Source organism: Anolis carolinensis, chromosome 3, assembly GCF_035594765.1.
Source record: "Anolis carolinensis isolate JA03-04 chromosome 3, rAnoCar3.1.pri, whole genome shotgun sequence".
Taxonomy (NCBI): domain Eukaryota; kingdom Metazoa; phylum Chordata; class Lepidosauria; order Squamata; family Dactyloidae; genus Anolis; species Anolis carolinensis.
The window spans coordinates 258,174,912-258,198,497 of NC_085843.1; the positions used below are offsets into that span (position 1 = coordinate 258,174,912).

Sequence of the window (23,586 nt, forward strand, 5' to 3'; positions counted from 1 at the left end):
TGCAGTTAAGACACAATTGTTTGTTTCTACCTTCTTCTTTTTTTAAAAAAAATGTGCACCATATGGAAGCCACTGGTGAGCTGAGCATGCAACTGTTTACAGCAGCAGGAAAAAAAATACACACAGCAAATTTTCCTCACCAAAAAAACAGAGAGCGTGGCAGCCCTGTCCTTAATTGAGTTCTTTTTTTCTGTGAGGAGGAGGAAATCTTTCATTTCTGATCAGAGGAAACGGCTGTAATTCATGGTGTTGCCACATTCAAATGCTGAAACAAATACAGTCAGCAAGACAAATGGGGAAAATGACAGGAGGCTTAAAAAAAAAGAACAATGCAAACAATATTGTTTTTGTAGGGACAGAGACAAAAATGGAAAATGCAAGCTAGATGAGAGAAATATAGTTTTGATGAAAAACACAGAATGCATAGGAAGCAAAAAGAATACAGATTGCTCCCTTTGAGATTTAGAATACTGTAATGTTATTTCTAACCATGGGTAAAGGTAAAGGTAAAGGTTTTCCTCTGACATAAAGTCTAGTCATGTCCGACTCTGGAAGTTAGTGCTTATCTCCATTTCTAAGCTGAAGAGCCAGCGTTGTCTGTGGACACCTCCAAGGGCATGTGACTGGCATGACTGCATGGAAAACCATCACCTTCCTGCCAAAGCGGTACCTATTGATCTACTTACATTTGCATGTTTTCGAACTGATAGGTTGGCAGAAGCTGGGGCTAACAGCGGGGGCTCCCCCGCTCCCCGGATTTGAACCGTCGACCTTTTGGTCAGCAAGTTCAGCAGCTCAGTGATTTAATCTGCTGTGCCACCAGGGGCTCCATTCCAACCATACAGAAGGAAAAAAAAACCTATCAAGATTATACAGCAGGACATGTCTCTTGTTATATATTAATCTGGATAATTGGATCTAAGTCCCATGGGCAGCCATATGAGAGGGTGCCGTCCAGCTATCTTTTGGGGGCACCCTTTGATATCCTTGATGCTCCCCAATTTTTTGTTGAAAACTGTGATTCTTGACCAAAACCACATTTTAAAGAATAAATGCCCTTTGTAGATTTATCCCTTGCTGTTTCAGGATACTTTCCTCAAAATAAATACCTTCTCCCCTCCCCTAAAAAAAAAAGGGGGGGTTGAGCAAAAGTGATATATTATTTCTTAATAATCTAAGGGAAAAAAAGACTACATAAATCTGTACAGTTGGGATGGGGATCATGCTGGACTCCAAAGGCCTCAGACTGCATGACCTAGCAGCCACAGTCATGAAAACCAATAGTGAGGAGTGCAGGGAATTTCAGTTGTACAATAGCCTGGGGACAGTGCAATTCTCAATCCTGCTCAGGAGCAAAGGTGGAAAACGAGGCGAATGAATCTATTCCTCTTGAGGTTTCCCAAATGTCCATGCCCCTTTGCCATTACTTTGTGGTAGCCAAGATATCCCACGTCTCTACTAATGCTTAGTAACTGGTAGTAAGAACTCTGCACTCAACCATACTGGCATTTTTGGTTTTGCTAACCACTGTGCCTGAGAACTACTCTGCATCCAGGATGCACATACATTGTACAGTTAACAAACTTTAATTGCCATGACTTAATGCTATGGAATTCCAGGAGTTGTAGTATTACAAAGTCTCTAGCCTTCTCTGCCAATGAGTGCCGGTGCTTTAGCAAACTAGAAGTCCCATGATTCCACAGCAGTTAAAGTGATGTCAAATGGTTATTAATTCTACAGTGTAAATGCACCCAGAAAGAGGCTTCACGTGATGAGCCTGCTCCATCTAGCACTGGGTCCCTAATTTGACATTATGTTCCAGCCCTCCCATCTGATAGTCTACCACTCTTGGCAAACATAGCCCCTTGGACTGCTATTCCTCCCCTGAAGTATGTAGGCCTGGGGACTCTTCTACAATGACAGCATTGTGATTCTACTTTAACACTTTGTGTGTAAGAGAATGAGAGTGTGCACAATGGAGAAGAATTCAAAACTTTTCTTGGAGGTCATCTTTCCAGGATGCTTTGATTGTGCTTTTCTTACATAGCAGGGGGTTGGACTAGATGGCCATGTGGTCTCTTCCAACTCCGCTATTCTATGATTCAAATTGTAATGCTTGAAAACTAAAACTTGACCTGAGCAGGGCTGTAGGGCAACTTGGGGGTCTCTCATTCATAAGGTGGCTATAAGTTGATGGTAGAGGACACTAACAACAGCCATTTAAAACTGTTTTTCTGATTGCATGTGCTTTTGGGCTGATGTTGAAATCAAGGATGATAAAGTGCAGCCATGGGACTATATGTGGCCTTCCAAGGCTGTTTATGTGGCCGTCAAGCACTACAGTTGATCCTCTTTCTGAAATTGCATTTTGAGTGGATGGGTAACATATCAACAAAGTGTTGGTGCAATCTGCAGGGTGGGTGTGTAAATGTTGGATTCACATAGTTCCTCATCCTGATCCAGTCAGTCTTTTACAGGTCTATTTTCAGTGAGCATAAGGAGAGCAGCTCTCTCTCACACATCTTCCATTCTACTCTTTTTCAAAACTGCATCTGCCAAATCTGGTGAGTTGATTGATGGCATTAGTGGATCAATGAGACAACGCTCTATTTACCTAAGTATGTATGTATGTATGTATATATATATATACTTTGCTTTCCCTCTCCAGAGGCCTTCTGTTGGAAAATTTAATGTGAGCCACAGGCTGCCTCCGAGCCTCGCTTTTTATCAACGTGACCTTAAGATCTGCCTCAATGTCACTTTAGAATGGTTTAGAGCGCATATGGATCAGCTTAAACAGGCGTCTTGGGAGAGAAACAGACAAGAAACCAACACCAGTATATCTCCTTTAGAGGGATATGGGTCTCCAGATCAGCCATGACAAAAAACACAGCGGAAACAACTCTCCCTGCTGCAGGCGCTGCTTCTGTTTTTATCTTCCGATGCTGTCTGTTTTTCGTCAGCAGAAGCAGCAACAATCAGGAAAAGGGGGGGATAGGCTGCTTTCTTTCCGTGCATAGATTATACCCCATTCTCTGAGTCCATACACATGCCAAACATAGGGCAAACGTATGAACATTTACACACTTAAGCTACATCCCATACCTATGATGTAGGATGCTATAGGGGAACACTATAATGTGCATAACATGAACAATGTGCTACAAGGAACTTTGTGGTTTAAACAGGATCTGAAAGCATGAGAGTGACGAAAAGGAACCATGCTGCATGAAACCCTGCCCTTCTTTCTCACATGTAGACTGATGCCACAGTTCCCATACTGAGCAGTGTAGATTAACAAAGAGCAGACATATGCTGTGTATCGTAACTCTGATAAGACGCTACTGAATCATACAGTGTGGGATATGTGTTTGCATTTACAGGGCTGGGGAACCTGTACCTCTGCAGATGCCAGATTCCAACTCCTATCAAGCATCAGCACAATGTCTAATGGCCAGGGATGATGTGAGCTATAGTCCAAGATAATCTGGATGGCCACCTTTCTTTGAACAAAAAAGATAAAGAGTCTCTGATCTAAAATACCTCAATTTATAGCTGTTTATGTTATTTCAGTTATTCTTTTTAAATTGTGATGACCCTTAGGTCCTTCATCAGTAACCACCAGTTTGATTCTATATTTTGATATATTTCAGCCTTTTCCCCTCCCCCAGGCCAAACACCTATACAATGCCATGTAAGAAAGACACATGGTAGTCATGGACAGGCAGAAAACTGCAAACCTGCTTTGATTGCATAGGCCAACCAGGAATCCAGTGGAAGGCAACTTTAAGCAGAAAGGACGTTACATTCCTCTGACCGACCGTTCCCAAACTATGTTCAGCAGAACCCTGGGTTCTACAAAAGCATCATAGAGGTTAAAAGGTAAAGGTTTTCCCCTGACTTTAAGTCATGTCCAACTCTGGGGGGGAAGGGTGCTCATCTCCATTTCTAAGCCAAAGAGTCGGCATTGTCCATAGACATCTCCAAGGTCATATGGCTGGCATGGCTGCATAGAACTCCGTTACCTTCCCGCTGAAACAGTACCTATTGATCTACTCAGATTTTCATGTTTTCGAACTGCTAGGTTGGCAGAAACTGGGGCTAACAGCTGGAGCTCACCCCGCTCCCCAGATTGAAACTGCTGACCTTTCGGTCAGCAAGTTCAGCAGCTCAGCAGTTTAACCTACCCTCAAGTTACTGTACCACTAGTAAATAAGACCAAACACAACCTCTGAGGATGCCTGCCATAGATGTGTGCAAAACGTCAGGACAGAATACTTCTGGAACATGGCCATACAGCCCTGAAAACATACAACAACCAAACAGTGTATGTATTTTTTTCTTCAAAAGCTCAAAGTGGCCACCATACATTTAGCTCAATGATCCTTGCAATACTCTTATAAAATATGGCATTGCAATCCCATTTCACAGACTGAAAGAACTGAGACTGAAAAATACTGAGGATGAAAATTTTTTGACTAAAGTGGAGTTTAAACCAAGACCTTGCCTGGCCTAGACTAGGTTTTGAATAGGTAACAATAGAAACTCAGAGAACTGTAGCAACAAGTTTGTTTTAAGTTAATATTTCAGCAAAAGAGTCACATATGCAAGGAAGGATCTGCATTCTTGGGAATGTGGCGACACTGCCTACTACCACTTGAGCAATTTCACCAATTTCAGAGGTGGTACATGGTGATATCTGTGAGCTGACTGAAATGAATATAAGAATATGAGCACAGTTCTGCTAGCTCAGACCAATGACCTACTTCTGGCCAACCAGTTGTCTATGGAAAGCCTATGGTAAGCTTTCCATCTCACTTTCCTAGAAGTTGATACGCTTTTTCTGATGGCGGATGCTATTTAAAAGCCTCCACTCTTGATAGCCCATCCTTCATGAAGTCATGCAATCCCATTTAAAAGCTATTCCTACATCTTGTGGCAGAGAATCTAACAGCTTAGCCACATGCTGTGTGAAAAAGGACACATTTAGGTCAGGATCTGTCCACCCTTGCTTATTTTCGGAATAGACGGAGCACTCCCTAAAACGAAACAGCCCTTTGACACAAGTAGCATTAAACACAACACACACAAAATAAACTGACAGCACCCCCAAGGAGGTGTTCATAGAATTGGAAGGGACCACAAGGGTCATCCAGTCCAGCTCCATTCTGCCATGCAGGAAAATACAATCAAAGCACTCCCAACAGATGGCCATCTATCCTTTAATTTAAAATCTCTGGAGAAGACTCTACCACACTCTGAGGCAGCATATTCCACTGGCAAACAGCTCTGGCCATCAGGAAGTCCTGGTCTCCAGAGCAGCAGAAAACAAGCCTGCCCCCTCCTCAATGTGACAGCATTTCAAATATTTAAACATGGTTCTCATGTCCCTTCTTGGCCTTCTTTTCTCCAAGCTAAACATATGCAGCTTCCCAAGCCATTCCTCATAAGGCTTGGTTTCCAGGCCTTTGATCTGTTTGGTTGCCCTCCTCTGGACACGTTCCAGCTAGTCAATATCCCTCTTGAATTGTGATGCCCAGAACTGGACACAGTGTTATTCCAGGTGAGGTCTGATCAATGCAGAATAGATTGGGCCTAGGACTTCTCTAGATTTGGACATTTTTTTAAGCTGCCACATCACCGTGTTGACTTGTGTTCAGCTTGTGGTCTGTTAAGTCTTCTAAATCCCTTTCACATGGACTGTTTTCAAGCCAGGTGCCACCCATCCAATATGTGTACAATTCATTTTCATTGCCTAAGTGTAGCATGCTATATTTCTTCCTGTTGAAATAAATTTTGTTAAGTTTTGGCCCAGCTCTCTAGTCCGACCCTGTCCTCTGGGTTATACAAGGGTGCGTCAAAAAGTTTTGCCTCCTGTGTCATACAAACGTTATGAATGAACATATAACAGCAGAAGTTGCTACAGATCATAGCCTGTATAGGCTGATTCTCAACCTGTGGGTCCCCAGATTTGTCCTACAACTCCCAGAAACCCCAGCCAGTTTACCAGCTATTAGGATTTCTGGGAGTTGAAGATCAAAACATCTGGGGACCCACAAGTTGAGAACCACTGATCTACACAAAACTACCGTTCAACGTAGTCACCATCAATTTGTACACATTTCTGCCATCGTTTCATCCTGGCATCAAAACCACTTTGGAAATGCTGGGTCTTGATTGTGACCCATGATTTTTAATGTCATTCAAGTCATTGAGTCTGAAACCACATAGGCTGTAAGGTGGGTGTCACACTAGTGACAGTGGTTCTTCATGTCCCAAAAAATTCAAGTCTACTAAATCAGCACAGAAGGTTATGACAACTATGTTTTGGGACACACGGGGTGTTATTCTTGTTGATTTTCCGCAACATGGTGCCACAATCAACAGTGAAACCTATTTAACCACACTTAAGAAACTTAAGGAGGCAATAAGAATATACCACTAAAAGATGCTTGTTCCATCAAGCTTCATTGCGATAATGCACACCCACACACATGTTTCACAACCCAGGAGATTGCAAAAATGCGCTGGTCAGTGGTGCCTCACCCACCCTACAGCCCTGATTTGGCCCCTTCTGACTTTAACCTGTTTGAACCTCTGAAAGACAACCTATATGGTTTCAGATTCAATGACTTGAATGATGTTAAAACAGCTTTAAAATCATGGGTCACGAAGCAAGATCCTGAATTTTCCAAAATGGTTTTGATGCCTGGGTTAAACGATGGCGCAAATGTGTACAAATTGATGGTGACTATACTGAACTGTAGTTTTGCATAGATTATAGTTCAGGCTATGATCTGTAGAAACTTTATTCATAATGTTTTTATGACACAGGAAGCAAAACCTTGTGACCCAACCACATACACTATCCCTCCCAATTCAGTGTCATTTGCATAGCTGATAAGCATGCTTTGTATTCTGTTACCAAAGGTGTTGATACAGATGGTGAACAGCAGGACAGAACCCTTTGGCCTGGTCACTTCTTTCCAGGATGAAGAGGAACCAATGGTGAGCAGCCTTTACGTTTGGTCGCTCAACCAATCTCCAATCCACCTGACAGTAGCATGGTCCAGCCCACTTTTTTCTTGCCAATACAGGCAGTCCCTAATTGCAAACAAGAGAGCTTCTATGTGTTTTCGTAGGCTTTCATGGTCAGAACCACTGGGTTGTTGTGAGTTTTCCACACTGTATGGCCATGTCCCAGAAGCATTCTCTCCTGACATTAAGCTCACATCTTATGGCAGGCATCTTCAGAGGTTGTGAGGTCTGCTGGAAACTAGGCAAGCGAGGTTTATATATCTGTAGAATGTCCAGAGTGGGGGAAAGAACTCTTGTCTGCTTGAGGCACATGCAAATGTTGCAATTGATCACCTTGATTAGCATCTAATGGCCTTTCAGCTTCAAGGTCTGGCTGCTACCTGCCTGGGGGAATCTTTTGTTGGGAGGTGTTAGCTGGCCCTGATGGATTCATGTCTGGAATTCCTCTGTTTTTTCAAGGTGTTCTTTATTTACTGTCCTGATTTTAGAATTTTTTAAAAATACCGGTAGCCAGATTTTGTTCACTTTCATGGTTTCCTCCTCTCTGTTGCAATTGTCCACATGCTTGTGGATTTCAGTCAGGACCAACCAACACCTCCCAACAAAGGATTCCCCCAGGCAGAAAGCAGGCAGACCTTGAAGCTGTAAGGCTATTCAATGCTAATCAAGGTGGTCAATTGCACCATTCCTCCAACAGAGAAGAGTTCTTTCTCCCACCCTGGACACTATTCCAAAGATATATAAACCCCACTTGCTTAGTTTCCAACAAATCTCACAACCTCTGAGGATGCTTGACATAGATCTCAGAGAGAATCAGGAGAGAATGCTTCCAGAACATGGCCAGACAGCCTGGAAAACTCACAGCAAGCCATTGGTGATAAAGCTTCAGTGCTTTTCCCCACGATACTAACTCTTTCAGAGGTGAGGGGTAGATTTCTCTTTAACTTTCTGTTATTCACATCCTGTTCTTAACTTTGAGTCATTCAGAAGTCTAATGTCTGCACCTCAGGGAGCACCTATGCATCCTTCTTGAATTGTGGTGAAACAGTATTCCAAGTGAGGAAGTAACAGAGCAGGGGGATGGGGATAACTTCTTAGATCTAGAGAGCCTATAGATCAGGTATGGGCAAACTCACACCATCCTTATGACGGGAGGAGGATGAGACATGTGGTAGCTGAGAGCACTCCAGAGGACTCTCTGCTGCTGCATGCCTTTCTCCACCAATCCCCCACCCTTTCGGCATAATAATAACATAATAACAACACTTGATCTATATCAGGGGTCCCCAAACTTTTTAAGCCGAGGGCCGGTCCACAATCCTTCAGACTGTTGAGGGGCCGGATTATCATTTAAAAAAAAAATCCAATGCACACTGCACATGTCTTATTTGTAGTGCAAAAACAACAACAACAACAACAACAAAAGAACAATACAATATTTAAAAATAAAAATAATTTTAACCAACATACATTTATCAGGATTTCAATGTCTAAAATGTATTTATTTATTATTTATTTACTGCATTTATTTACTACATTTGTATCACACCCTTCTCACCCCAAAGGGGACACAGAGTGGCTTATAAATTATATGTACATACAATATATTATATTATTAGCATAGCACAATATTAGCATTATATATTACTTTATTGAACTATACCACTATACTGTAATATTATTAGTAATATTATATGTAATATAGAATATATAATTAATATTATTATATGGTATTATTAGTGTTATATTGTATTACATTATAATATTATTATCAATAATATATATATATATATATACACACACACACACACACACACACATACATACACACACACACAATATATTATATTATAAAACTGAGGGCGGGGGCCAGGTAAATAACCTCGGAGGGCCGCATCCGGCCCCCGGGCCTTAGTTTGGGGACCCCTGATCTATATTATGCCCTGTCTCCCTGAGGGGACTCAGGGCGGATCACAGTACACATATATGGCAAACATTCAATGCTGTTCGGAGACAGGAGAAAACAGAATAAGACCAACAGAAGGAGGTATGTCATCTTGAAGTCCAGTTTTTTGTGCCTTGGAGGTTGAGGCTGTGCTCAGATTGAGTCACAGGGGCTGCTGTTGCTTCATCCTCTATGACAAAGAGTCCAGGACTTCCTCCTTCCACCTTCCTTTTTGGTCACTGCATTTCTGGTCTTGTTGTTTATGGTGTTGTAAAATACCTCCCACACAATTTGCAGTATCTAATTTCTCTACTGCTTAAGTAAGCGGTGAGCTGGGCTTGACGGTCGAGTGCTCACCCCGACCGGGCTTTCAACTGCCCAACTTTTGGTTAGCAGATCTTATTACTGCTGGTGATTTACAGCCCAGCCCACTACGTCCTTATGCCAAGGGGAGGAGGAAAATAAGGAGGGCCTGAAGTGGGCACCCAGGGGGCTGCATCAGACCCCATGAAGCCTGGGAAAAGTTGGGCTCTCTGTCCAGGTGTTTTGGACTCCAACGCCCACCATTCCTAACAGTCTCAGGCCTCTTCAGGCTTAAGCGGCTGAGGGGGGAAAGGAAGGGGCCTGAGGCTGTTAGGAATGGTGGGCGTTGGAGTCCAAAACATCTGGAACAAGGGCTGAAGTTGGCCCAGGTCTGCTACAGCTGCAGCATTGGACTCAGGCTCAGTGGGAAGGTGTATGTGGTGGTGAGCGCAGGCTCTGGCGATGCTTGCTTACCTTGCAGGGGAAGAGGACGGCCGAGGCCACCTTCTCCATGGCCAGGTTGCGGATGCTGGGGGTGAGCGACCCCCGGCACGTGGGGCAGCAGCTCAGCTTCTGCCGGCATTGGTTGCAGACCAGGTGCCCGGCCTGGCACTGCAGGATGGGCGGCAGCACGTAGTCGAAGCAGACGGGGCACTCGAAGAGCGAGGTCAGCTCGTGGTGCTGCGGGGACGAGGACGAGGACGAGACCGGGCCCCCGCCGCCGCCTTCTCCGCCTCCTCCTCCTCCTCCTCCGGGGCTGGGGAGCCCGGCAGCGCTGCTGGGCACGGCGGAGGAGCCGCCTCCGGCCGCAGAGATGGCGGCAGCGTTGCTGCTCGCGGGAGGAGCCGCAGCCGCCGCTGTCGCTGCTGCCGCTGCCGGGGATGGAGCGTGTGCTTGCTGCTGCTGCTGCTTGCCGCAGGTCTTGCTAGCGCTGGGTCCGGCGGAGGACGGGCGGCTCATGTCGTCCGGAGCCAACCATCGAAGGGCGCGGAAGAAGCGGGGAAGGGAGCCAAGGCGCCCACTACGCGTGGCTTCTCTGCCCACTTCTCGGCTTCTCTCCCCACCCCGGATCCTGGATCTGACGTCAGGGAGGAGGGAAGGAAGGAAGGAAGGAAGGCAAGAAGGGGCGGCGTCGACGCCACCGAGAGAGGTTCTGTCTCCAGGAGGAACCGCAACACGCAGCCTCGATCTCCTGCTCCCCGTTGGTCCTTTGCGCCAGAGGCAAAGCGATCCCCTATTGTCGGGTGGCGCAGCGGAGTCCCGACAAGGCTTCCTTGAGCGCTACCTGGTGGCCATCTACCTGCCTGCCTGCCTGCCTGTCCAGAGGCTTCCCAAACAGCTTTTTTCCCCCCGTGTCAGGAGCAACCTGAGTTGCTTCTGGAGTGAGAGAATTGGCCGTCTGCAAGGACGTTACCCAGGGGACGCCCGGATGTTTTTGATGTTTTACCATCCTTGTGGGAGGCTTTTCTCATGTCCCCGCACAGAGCTGGAGCTGATAGAGGGAGCTCATCCGCGCTCGCCCTGGGTGGGATTTGAACCTGCCCGCCTTCAGGTCATCAACCCAACCTTCAAGTCACAAGGCTTTTATCCCCTAGGCCAACGGAGGCTCCATCCCAAACAGCTGAAGTGTTACTACGACACAGGCATGGGCAAACTTCAGCCCTCCAGGTGTTTTGGGCTTCCACAATCCCACTGCTACAGAAAATCCAGCCGATTGAAATGTCAGCATTTCGAGCCTGGGTCGGGGTGAGCACCCGCCCATCAGTCCCAGCTCACCATGCAGTGGTGCAGTGGGTTAAACCAGTGGTTCTCAACCTGTGGGTCCCCAGGTGTTTTGTCTACAACCCCCAGACAGTTTACCAGCTGTTAGGATTTCTAAGAGTTGAAGGCCAAAACATCTGGGGACCCACAGGTTGAGAGCCACTGGGTTAAACCCTTGTGCCAGCTGGACTGCTGACCTGAAGGTTGGGTTGCTGACCTAGTGCCTCATCATACTACAGAATGAATTCGCTTTAAATCCAGCTTCTGCCTCCTGCAGAATTCTGGGGTTTGTAGATTGGTGAAGCCTAGGACCTGTCTGACTGTGCTGTTTAAATCCACTTTGAATCCATTTTAGGAAAGGGGCTTTAAAGTGGATCCAAGCTGCAGTGTGATGAGGTCCCCAAAAGTTGCTAGTTCAAATCCACAAGACGGTGTGAGCTCCTGTTTGTCAGCTTTAACTTGCGGGGACATGAGAGAAGCCTCCCAGCGGGATGGTAACACATCCAGGCGTCCCCTGGGCAACGTCTCTGTAGACAGCCAGTTCTCTCAAACCAGAAGCAACTTACAGTTTGTTCTCAAGTCGCTTCTGACATGATATAAAAACCCTGCCCACTACTGACAGTGGTTCTCCATGTCCCAAAAAATTCAAGTCTGCTAGATTAGGATCAGGTAAAACAACAGGAAGTGAGATAAATCTACCCATTGGAAAAGGTGTCTCAACTGAAGCTTTCTCGCCAATCCTGGTTTCCACAACAAGCCAAATCTTTCAAAATCCAATGACCACAGGGACAGAAAGAGGTGAAATCTTTTTAACAAAGGCACTGACAGCAAAGCAAACACCACAGGGGTGTTAACCCTTCCCTACACCATCTAGAGCTGAAATATATATATTTACACTTAAAAAATGTACCGGTACCAACTTACATATAAATTCAATTTAAGAACAAACCTATAGAACCTATCTTGTTCATGACTGCCTGTATATACAATGATGTAGTAAAATGATATTTCTTATAGCAAATGACAAAATCAATGTTTGCTTTTTGGGGGGGGGGAGTGTTTGGGTATTTTCAAGCTGTATAGTGATGTAGAAGGCTGAGAGGGGAGATGATGGCCATGTTAAAATATTTGAAAGCATGTCACATAGAGGAGAGGGCAATCTTGTTTTGGATTCAAGCTTCAGGAAAAGAGATCCTACCTAACATTTGGATGTACTTCCTGACGGTAAGAACTGTTCGGCAGTGGAATATGCTGCTACCTCAGAGCGTGGTGGAGTCTCCTTCTCTGGGGGTTTATAAACAGTGGCTGGATGGACAACTCTCAGGGGTACCATGATTGTGTATTCCTGCATAATGGTGTTGGACTAGATGTCTCTTTTGGTGTCTTCAAACTCAACGGTTTTCCAATTAAACCACTAACACAACTTCGAACTATCATCTTTAGATATACTGGCAAAGAGCTGTCATTAAACAACAATTGGGAACCGAGACTTGGAAATATCTGCTGATGTAGGGCACACATTCTCTGACCTCTTAATGTGGGATGAAAGTGGCAAAGGAGAAAGAAATTCGAACAAGCACCTGATCACACATCGAGCTCAGGAACCAGGTTGAGACCTGGGCAATGCTTATATGAATTGGAGTGGTCATTTCTGACCCATTTCCAAGACCCATGGTCAGAGCCGGCCCTAGATAATTTTCAAGTGTAAGCGAACAGAATTTTGGTGCCCCCTCCCGAATTTTGCCATCCCCCCCCCGAATTTTGCCACCCCCCAAAAAAACCGAATAGCTCAAAAATAAAAGTATAGCAGAGTCTCACTTATCCAACGTTCTGGATTATCCAACACATTTTTGTAGTCAATGTTTTCAATATATCGTGATATTTTGGTGCTAAATTCGTAAATACAGTAATTACTACATAGCATTACTGCGTATTGAACTACTTTTTTCTGTCAAATTTGTTGTATAACATGATGTTTTGGTGCTTAATTTGTAAAATCATAACCTAAATTGACTTTTAATAGGCTTTTCCTTAATCCCTCCTTATTATCCAAGATATTCGCTTATCCAAGCTTCTGCCGGCCTGTTTATGTTGGATAAGTGAGACTCTACTGTATTGCTACATTCACACTTGCCTCAAACAGACAAGAACTCTTTCTCCCACCCTGGACATTATTCCACAGATAAATAAACCCCACTTGCCTTTCTTCCTGAATCCTACAGACCAGAAGTAGGGAACTTTATTTTTTGATTTTATTTTATTTTTACATTTTCCCCCTTTTTATTTTTTCTCTTTTTCTTTTGTCTTTTGGCATTGCCATGTTTCTTTTATCATATATATGTAAAACCTGAATAAATATTTTAAAAGAAAAAGAAGAAGAAGTGGTTTGATAAAGCTATATGAAGTTATCTGAACCAACTCTGTACCCACAAATTCAACCATCAATAGCTTGAAAATATTTTTTCAATCCAAAAGGACATCATTTCACTAACCCACTGGAGACATGATAGTTACCTTTATGCAGGATGACTTGAAAGAAAAAAAGAGGAGAGACTTGAGAGAGAAAAAAGGACCTGTCCTAACAGATGACTATCCAGCCTCTGCTTTAAAAAAGCACCAGATAGGCAGATAAGCAGACTCCCAGGCAAGGAGATACAATTAAAACCCTCCCGACAGATGGCCATCCAGCCTCTGCTTTAAAAAAACACCAGATAAGCAAACTTCCCCAGATTCCCAAGCAAGGAGATACAATTAGAACCCTCCCAATAGATGGCCATCCAGCCTCTGCTTTAAAAAAGCACCAGATAAGCAGATAAGCAGACTCCCAGGCAAGGAGATACAATTAGACCCCTCCCAATAGATGGCCATCCAGCCTCTGCTTTAAAAAAGCACCAGATAAACAGATAAGAATACTCCCAGGCAAGGAGATACAATCAGAATCCTCCCAATAGATGGCCATCCAGCCTCTGCTTTAAAAAAAGCACCAGATAAGCAGATAAGCATACTCCCAGGCAAGGAGATACAATTAGACCCCTCCCAATAGATGGCCATCCAGCCTCTGCTTTAAAAAAAGCACCAGATAAGCAGATAAGCATACTCCCAGGCAAGGAGATACAATTAGAACCCTCCCAATAGATGGCCATCCAGCCTCTGCTTTAAAAAAAGCACCAGATAAGCAGATAAGCATACTCCCAGGCAAGGAGATACAATTAGAACCCTCCCAATAGATGGCCATCCAGCCTCTGCTTTAAAAAAAGCACCAGATAAGCAGATAAGCATACTCCCAGGCAAGGAGATACAATTAGAACCCTCCCAATAGATGGCCATCCAGCCTCTGCTTTAAAAAAAGCACCAGATAAGCAGATAAGCATACTCCCAGGCAAGGAGATACAATTAGACCCCTCCCAATAGATGGCCATCCAGCCTCTGCTTTAAAAAAAGCACCAGATAAGCAGATAAGCATACTCCCAGGCAAGGAGATACAATTAGACCCCTCCCAATAGATGGCCATCCAGCCTCTGCTTTAAAAAAAGCACCAGATAAGCAGATAAGCATACTCCCAGGCAAGGAGATACAATTAGAACCCTCCCAATAGATGGCCATCCAGCCTCTGCTTTAAAAAAAGCACCAGATAAGCAGATAAGCATACTCCCAGGCAAGGAGATACAATTAGAACCCTCCCAATAGATGGCCATCCAGCCTCTGCTTTAAAAAAAGCACCAGATAAGCAGATAAGCATACTCCCAGGCAAGGAGATACAATTAGACCCCTCCCAATAGATGGCCATCCAGCCTCTGCTTTAAAAAAAGCACCAGATAAGCAGATAAGCATACTCCCAGGCAAGGAGATACAATTAGAACCCTCCCAATAGATGGCCATCCAGCCTCTGCTTTAAAAAAGCACCAGATAAACAGATAAGAATACTCCCAGGCAAGGAGATACAATTAGAATCCTCCCAATAGATGGCCATCTAGCCTCTGCTTTAAAAAAGCACCAGATAAGTAGATAAGCAGACTCCCAGGCAAGGAGATACAATTCCCTATAGATGGCCATCCAACTTCTTTCTCCCACTCTGGACCTTCTACAGATATATAAACCCCACTTACTGAGCTTCCAACAGACCTCAAAACCTCTGAGGATGCCTGCCACAGGCCCCTGAGGGCGAGCGAAGGGCCTGGAGGCCAGGAGAAGGCCCCGTTGGGTGGATCCAGGCCTCGGAGGCCGGGAGAAGGCCCAGGAGGGCGGATCCAGGCCTCAGAGTTTGGAGAGAGAGAGAGGGGGGGGGAGAGGAGAGAGAAGGGAAGAAAAAGCCATGCCTGCCGCTGCCGAACATGGAAGGCTTCAACTGAGGCCTATCGCATTAGCCGTCGACGGAGCCAGTGGTCCCCGCGGGGGGGGGGGGGGGGCGCTCAATGGCGCCCCTGGGGACCTGCGCCCCAAGCGGGGGCTTCATTGGCCTCCATATTGAACCGGCACTGCCCATGGTGTCATGCCTGTAGAAAATTCAGGGTCTTTTTTTTTTTTTTTGGATGATGCACGTTACGGATCCTATTTCAGAGTAGCCCCTGATTTTGCTTATCCTGGTTTAAGGTATCTAATTTCCATTCCTATGTGCGTTTGCGCTATGTGTCATTTAAACTGTGTTTTTGAGCTGCCTTCTCTCCACAATAAGTGGTCAGCGTAGATGTACCCCTTACCTATGGGTTTGCTGAGTCAAAGGAGAATTTTGACTGTATTTCTGTTAAGATGTGGGTCCACATTTCAGATCTGGATATTATTTCCTTAATTGAAACCTTCAGGGAGCATTTCTCTGACTGTCTACTTCTGGGTTGTTTTGATGTAAGTGATAAGAAGTTGACTGTTGCCCTTGTTGTCATTAAGGCAGTTGATAAGAAAGCACTCAGTGCTTTCCAGGTCACAAAATTTGCTCAGAAGGCTAAGTGAAAACTCTCTATACTTGCCACCTCAGTTTGAGAAAGAGAACAGTTTGTTTGTCTCCATTAGCAATAAAACCCTTTGCTTCTGTTGAGTGTTTTGTTAAGAAAAGATGAGGAAACAAATGGAGAGGACCGTATTTTCCATTAGATCTGAGCCTTTAGGCCAGATGTTTCACTGATTGAGGCAGAACAGTAAATACTAGCACAAGAACACCTTCTTCCATTGCACTCAAGACTGACGAAGTCCTTTCGGCATTTGAGGCAGAACATCTCTTAACTCAGGATTGCATTTAACCACCTTGGTTTTTGTAGCTGATATTTTTGGAGAGTGAAGTAGTGCAGAAAAGTTGTGGGGAACTTTAACATAAAGAATTTTCCAGTAGCAATATCAGAGTATCCAACAAGAAAGAAAAATCACATACATTATACAGATGCCAACACTGACTTGCTATTTTTTTTAAGCTGTAGTGGGGTAAATCACTAAAAGCGAATACAGTAAGTGAAGAAATATGAACAGTTCTTTGTAGGAGAAGGAGTTGTGTTACGCTGCATTAACACTGTAGAATTAATGCAGTTTTACATCACTTTAACTGCAATGACTCAATGTTATGGAATCCTAGGAGTTGTAGTTTATCAAGGCATCAGAACATTTGGGGGATTGAGGGTGGAAGGCTAAAGACCTTGTAAAACTACATCTCTCAGAGCATTGAAAAGTGGTGCTGCCTTAATGACAGCAAGGACAACAGTCTACTTCTTATCACGTACATCAAAACATTAATTCTATAGTGCAGATGTCAACCTAGTGTGTCATGCATGTTTTACATTGACTACTGTTTGTTAATTATCACTATTAATATAGTGCATTTCAAGTGTGAGTAGGGGAGAGAATCTGGGGCATTTTCAAAGCAGCTGGAAAAGCAGGATGACAGAGGATTAATTGGAAATGTCCCTGACAAGTTGGAACAGAATATAATATAAATACCAGAAAATAAAGACAGACTCTGTGAACTGCAGCCCACAAAACTTATGCAGGTAAAGCTTTATTTTATAAAGCTGCTCTTTCACTACACCCTTCTGAAGAAGACAACTTGAATGCTTTAAGGAAAAATTCAATAATGTCTCTTTCATACCTAGAAATTGAAGAGGAACAGTATGTTGGTCTGCTGAATATTGTATTATTTATGAATCACCATCTAATAAAACTGCAGGAAAACATTTCTAGTAATAAGCAAAATTTATGCTTCATTCAGCTGTGACTAGTAATGTGTCTTGCAAGTCTCATTTTTCAGTTTTCAGGGACCGACAACAAGATTGAGCTACTTCCTCCTGGATGATGTTTACACCAACACAGTTCACATAAAACAACAAAAATGCTGGTCAATCACAAAGAATTGCTATATCCAGAAGCTACATTATTAGGCCATTACATTGAACGATAGATCCTGCAACTTGACTCTTCATCTGGACAGGACAAGGCTGTCTTGGAACAGCATCATTAAGTATCTGCAGTATCAACAGATAAATAAATACATAAATGTGTGACAAGAAATATGGACTATGCTGCTTCAACTTCAGTTCTTCAATCTGCAGTTCACTGCTTTACTCAACAAGACTTTATAGGATGGTATAATTCAGCTTTGATACTTGTCATGAGCCATTTTTTTCAACAAATCACCTGGTCTTTGATTACATAGATTTTGATAGACATGATGAGAACATCCATGTTAATAAATTCATTTTGAATTAAGCATTGATTACAAAAGGGAAGGGAATCAGTTGTGGCTGTACTTCTTCCATGCAGGAACAATCTGACATGCCGTTGTGTATCTGAAAGTCTGATTGTGCAAATATAATAGCTGAGATCCTGCCAGTTTTTGCACGTTGGTCTTATCCTTTTATGAAAGTGATGATGTGTTACACAACTACTAAGGGGGCTGTTAATGTAAATTTAAATATTTTAAAGCTCAGATTGAATGTTGGAGGAGTAAAACTAGAGGAGCCATGTGTCCTTTACAGAACATGGTCCTCTATTGAAGGCCATCTGCACCGTGGAATTAACACAGTTTGACAGCACTTTAAACTGCCATGGCTCAATGCTATGGAATCATGGGATCTGTAGTTTGGTGAGAGACCACCACTATTTGGCAGAGAAGACTAAATATTTTGCAAAATATGAATTCCCATGATTCTATATCAATGAGCCACAGCTCTTCAAGTGGTGTCAAACTGCATTAATTCTATAGTTCAGATGCATCCGAAGAGTGGAGGATTGCTAGGTGAAATAAGGGACAGGCTCCTGTATCTTTAGCAGCTGTGTGGAAGGTTTCTGTATCATTCATATTTCTGCAGCTTTTAAATGGTTTGCTTCTCATGCAAGCGACACCTACTGAAATTTCTTCTATTATTTATTTATTTATTTATTTATTTACTGTATTTATATTCCACCCTTCTCACCCCAAAGGGGACTCAGGGCAGATCACATTACACATATAAGGCAAACATTCAATGCCTTGACATAGAACAAAGACAAAGACAAACATAGGCTCCAAGCTGGCCTCGAACTCATGACCTCTTGGTCAGAGTGATTGGTCTCAGCTGGCTGCAGCTAGCTGCTCACCAGCTTGCGCCACAGCCCGGGCCACTTCTACCACTTCTATTAAAGCCACAGGAGTCTTACAGTTTATTTATTTATTTTGTCAGAAGTTAATTGAAGATACAGTTATAATGTATTTTAAAAAGCAATAACACACACACACACACAATTAAAAACTTGGCATCATACTAGATTTCCTTTGACCAGAAGCTGGCCACTTGGAGTGCCTCTGGTGTCGCTGTAAGAAAGTCCTCTCTTGTGCATGTGGCGGGGCTCAGGCTGCATTGTAGCAGGTGGTCTGTGGCTTGCTCTCCTTCAGATTCGCATGTTGTGGACTCTACTTTGTAGCCCCATTTCTTAAGGTTAGCTCTGCATCTCATGATGCCAGAGCGCAGTCTGTTCAGCGCCTTCCAAGTCGCCCATTCTTCTGTGTGCCCAGGAGGGAGTTTCTCATCCGATATCAGCCATGGATTGGGGTTCCGGGTTTTAGCCTGCCACTTTTGGACTCTCAATTGCTGAGGTATTCCTGCGAGTATCTCTACAGATCTTAGGAAGCTATTCCTTGATTTAAGATGTTGGCATACTGGCTGATAGCCAAACAGAGGATGGGCTGGAGATGTCACTGCCTTGGTCCTTTCATTCCTGGCTGCTAAACCAGCTAAATACCAGCTAAACAGTGGTGTAGGGTGTAGGCATCCTCTGATAATGTGGCATGTCTCATTAAGAGCCACATCCACTGTTTTAACATGGTGAGATGTATCCCATACTGGGCATGCATATTCATCAGCAGAGTAGCAAAAGTGCAAGGGCAGATGTCTTCACTGTGTCTGGTTGTGACCCCCAGGTTGTGCCAGTCAGCTTTCGTATGATATTATTTCTAGCACCCACTTTTTGCTTGATATTCAAGTAGTGCTTCTTGTAGGTCAGAGCACAGTCCAGAGTAAATCTCAAGTATTTTGGTGTGCTGCAACGCACCAGAAGCAACTTGCAGTATGTCTTGCAGGTAACATTAGAGAAGAATTTTCTGTTTGAATGTCTGTCCAGTTCAGGTCCACTCATAAGTAGGCATGGCTGTACTGTAATAGAAGTTTCCATCATTGTAAACTTCAAAGCCCCATTGTTTATTAAAAATGATACCCTATCAACTTTTATCTTGCATCTCAATAGACATAATTTATTTGGAAAGGTCTACAGCTGTGCCAGATTTCACACTGAACCAATAAGCATTGCCATAGGCACACGCCACACTGTGCTGAAATTTGACACATTCATATTTCACTCCATTTTTTTTAGAAACAGGCATATCCTATTTCTGTCAAATGTTGGTTTTCCAATTTGTTGAATAAAGCAACTCTCCCTTGGATTGCTTTCAGACTTCTTGGTCAAAAGTTATGAAAATGTTACTGCCCTGTTCAAGCCCATGCCAATAACTGTTGGCAACATGCTCAATTTCATTCTGTAATTAGAAACAAATTTATAATTTATTACTGTTACATAAAGAGAAACATAATCTCTCATGACACAGTGACCACAGTCTACACTCTGCGCACTCATATTTTCATTTTATTTTTCAGGCCAGGTCCAGATGGGAAGGATACAGTCCCTAGGATCAGCAATGGGATCCTTATTGCTTAAGGGATCCTCCTAAAGGTTTATTTCTTGCAATGTGCTGTGAAACAAACTAGTATCCAATAAATTCCCTTCTTTGCTGCAAATCTATAAATAGAAATTACTATATTATTCATATCTGATGTAAACTGTTGCCCTCTTGTCTTCTTCACCACCAACCTGAGCCTATTGGATAAGTAGTGCACAGTACCACAAACACCCAAATGGAGCATGTGATAATAGAGACACAAGAGTCACTCAAGTGAATGCAGTCTCAACATTTTCCCGACTTAGTGCAAAAAATCAAAGTCTGCAAGACTTACTGAAAAATAGATATGTTCAGAATTTCATTACCACTTTTGTTCCCTCTATATCTGCATCCAGACAGGATCAGGCCTGACCCAAAAGATAATGGTACTTACGGTAAGGTAGCAAGTGATAGTTCTTATCCAATGAAACCAAGGTTTGTAATAACAAGTTAACATAAAGTTCCTCAAGCACTTTTACTCGTCCCTTGCAGAAAACATCTAGTTATAACAAATTAACTAACAATTTTCTGAAATTTCATATCAAACTTTCCAAATATAGAAAACTACCTCCAAACTGTTTTATTTTTGTCCCGACTAACAATCAAGCTGGTGCACTTCAAAGGTTAGGTACTTGTCATGCTATTTATATGCCACTTGCATATGTGTATAGCCAAAGAAGAGGCAGAAGGGAATGTACAGAGAAACATAGCTTACTAATCATGTAACAAAAGTGTTGAAAAAGATCGTATTTTTTAAAGAAATCAGAGCTTGAAAAGTTCCCCTCCAGATTCCAACTATAAAGATATCCAAAATGGCATGGCTGAAGATTCTGGGAGTTGTAGGCTGAAAAGGATTTTTCTAACCTCTGCTGGACAAAACATTATGAATATTGAGCACATTTGCTCAATGGGTTTGATGTTCAGGTGTGCTGATTCTTATTGATAAGGACTAACCTGCTAACCAAGCACGACAGATGCAAACATCCAATTGCAAGTCCTGAAATAAATAGCAACCAATAATCATTTTCGATCAGCTTATATTTATCATGTGTAATTTCCCGAATACCTTTGTTTTTGGGAAATCAAGCCCAGCATGTCAAATAACAGCAGCACAATTGTTTTGGAGTGGAAAACATTTGGAAGGACGCTTGCTTTTATGATCAGTGTGTGATGGGAGACATGTGCCTTCATCTGCAGCTGCTAGTATTACATGTGATGTTGGGTAGCTGTACAGTTGTTATTGCTGAAACTGCCAGTTTATTTTATGCATTTTTTGAAAAATCAGGTGAACCCCATCTGCTGGCCCAGGTTAAATTTTATTCTGTGCACCTGTAACCCTCTTAGGGAATATATTTGTAGGAAAAGCAGGATCTTCATCCTCCTGTGTGATTTGTAGCTCAACTGTACCTTGCCCTGCCCATGCAAATAAGTCAACCTGCAGCAAAAATATTTTTTAATGGATTATTTTTTAAACAGGTGAACCAGAATTGTTAATGGTTGGTCATTGACTTGTCCTTGCCTCCTGAAAGATAAATCATCAGTTTTTAGCGCCATCTTGTGGATTATTTGTATAACACTTGGTGATAACACTGGGCAGTAATGGCATATTAGTTATTACATAAGTTGCTTGAATCATCTGGAAATATTGCTCTGAAGGTAAATTCCTGCAGTGCACCTTATTTTTAGATGTGATGGTGCAGATTTCATTGATTTGTGGTTGTGAATGTAGGAAGACAGGGTTACCGGTCTCTAGACTGTATCTGCTTGAATATTGTGTTGTCAAACATGTTCCAGAAGCATTATCTCCTGACATTTCTCCCACATCTATCCCAGGCATCCATACTGAATATTGTTCCAGTTCCAATTTCTCTGTCTGTCTGTCTGTCTTTGGAAATATTTTAGAGATAGGTACACACTGACATGATTTTAGTGATACTTTTTTTTGCAGTGATGTTGTATTTATCATCCCAATAAGCTATTTAATTTTTTTATTTCAAGAAGGTGATGATAAAGTTGCCTGACTTCCCCAGCAAATATAAAACATGTTGATTGATACTTGTAAATTCCCAGTTTCTTATCAGCAAATTGTACAATTTAGGTTCATGTGACCTTTTCAAGTAGTAGGTCATAGTCCTTTCAATTGATGTGAGCAAGCACTTCACTGTTCAATTAACCCTCCAATAATATTGATTATTCATATATTTTTATTTTTGCATGAGCTTTTGTGGATATGAATCCAGTTCATTAGATGCAGGATAGAGTGATAATAAATGCTCAGGTTGTGAGATTGCAATGGAATGTAATAGAGTCCAGAACTATGTAAATCATGACCCTTGCACCAGGGCTGCATGATGTGATACAGGTCTTTCAGATCTTTATAGTGATCAGCTGATGAGCGAAAGAAATACATCTGCTTACCAAAAGTCAGTTTCTCAGACTGCAAAACTTTGAGAGAATATCCCTTTTATTATATATGCAGTAGTAAGGACTCTTGTTTCAATATATGGAATGTGCTATGAAACCATTGTCTTTATTATATCTCTGCTAATATAAACAATAGATTTGATAGTCTGTTCCCATATTATTTTCAAAAGAAATTATAATCTGAAATTTATCTCCATGAAGGAGAAGATTTTCAGCTAGTGATTCTTACAAAGTATTTGTTCCAATGTGTTCAGGAAAAATCAACAATATTTTATATTGTTGGAACATGGCCATACAGCCTGGAAAACGTGCAACAACCCAATATTTAAATTTTATATAATTTCTAAGGATTCTCCTGACCTAGTACTGACTGAAACTTCAGGCCTTCCCAACACTTTAATACCAAACCCTGATACATATCATGGCTATAAAATAAAATGTATTGATAGTGGACGATGTAGCAGATTAGCATTTCAGGTGGACATTAACTCTTGGAGGAAGAAGCTGAATGAAATATTTGTCTCAACTATTTGAATTAACTTTGATCTGCTGAATCTCATGATCATCCAAAAGTCATATATGTATATTGGCTTTATTATATGGTAATTTATTTTCAACTGTTTAATTTGGAGATAAAGGCTATAACTTTGTTGCAGAATACATAAACTGATTTAAATATCTGAATATAAAAGATCACTATAGTACTATAGTATCTGCATACAGCAGAACAGAATATTGGCTCTTCCCAACTTGACTGGGAAATATCACAATTCAAGAAGAGACAGAGCTGTTCAAATGCAAATTATATAATAAGAGTACCCTTTAATCACTAAATTGAACCATTGACAGATGCCCATCTATTCCTAGCCTAACCTGGATGATTGTAGTGATTAATATAAAATAACTCTTAATGATGATGGCAGGACTGAATTGAACCTTGCTTTTGGAT

At 42.5% G+C, this 23,586-nt stretch overlaps 1 protein-coding gene across 1 annotated transcript in view; it reads right to left on the minus strand.

Annotated features, from left to right (window-relative positions):
• siah2 (siah E3 ubiquitin protein ligase 2) overlaps nt 1-10,543 on the minus strand; it is a 42,780-nt gene extending 32,237 nt beyond the window's left edge. Inside the window, exon 1 of the mRNA XM_062976675.1 lies at nt 9,761-10,543. Coding sequence (XP_062832745.1) covers nt 9,761-10,246 — 486 coding nt within the window. The 5' untranslated portion in view covers nt 10,247-10,543. The remainder of the gene's footprint in view (nt 1-9,760) is intronic.
• Between the last annotated feature and the right edge of the window lie 13,043 nt (nt 10,544-23,586).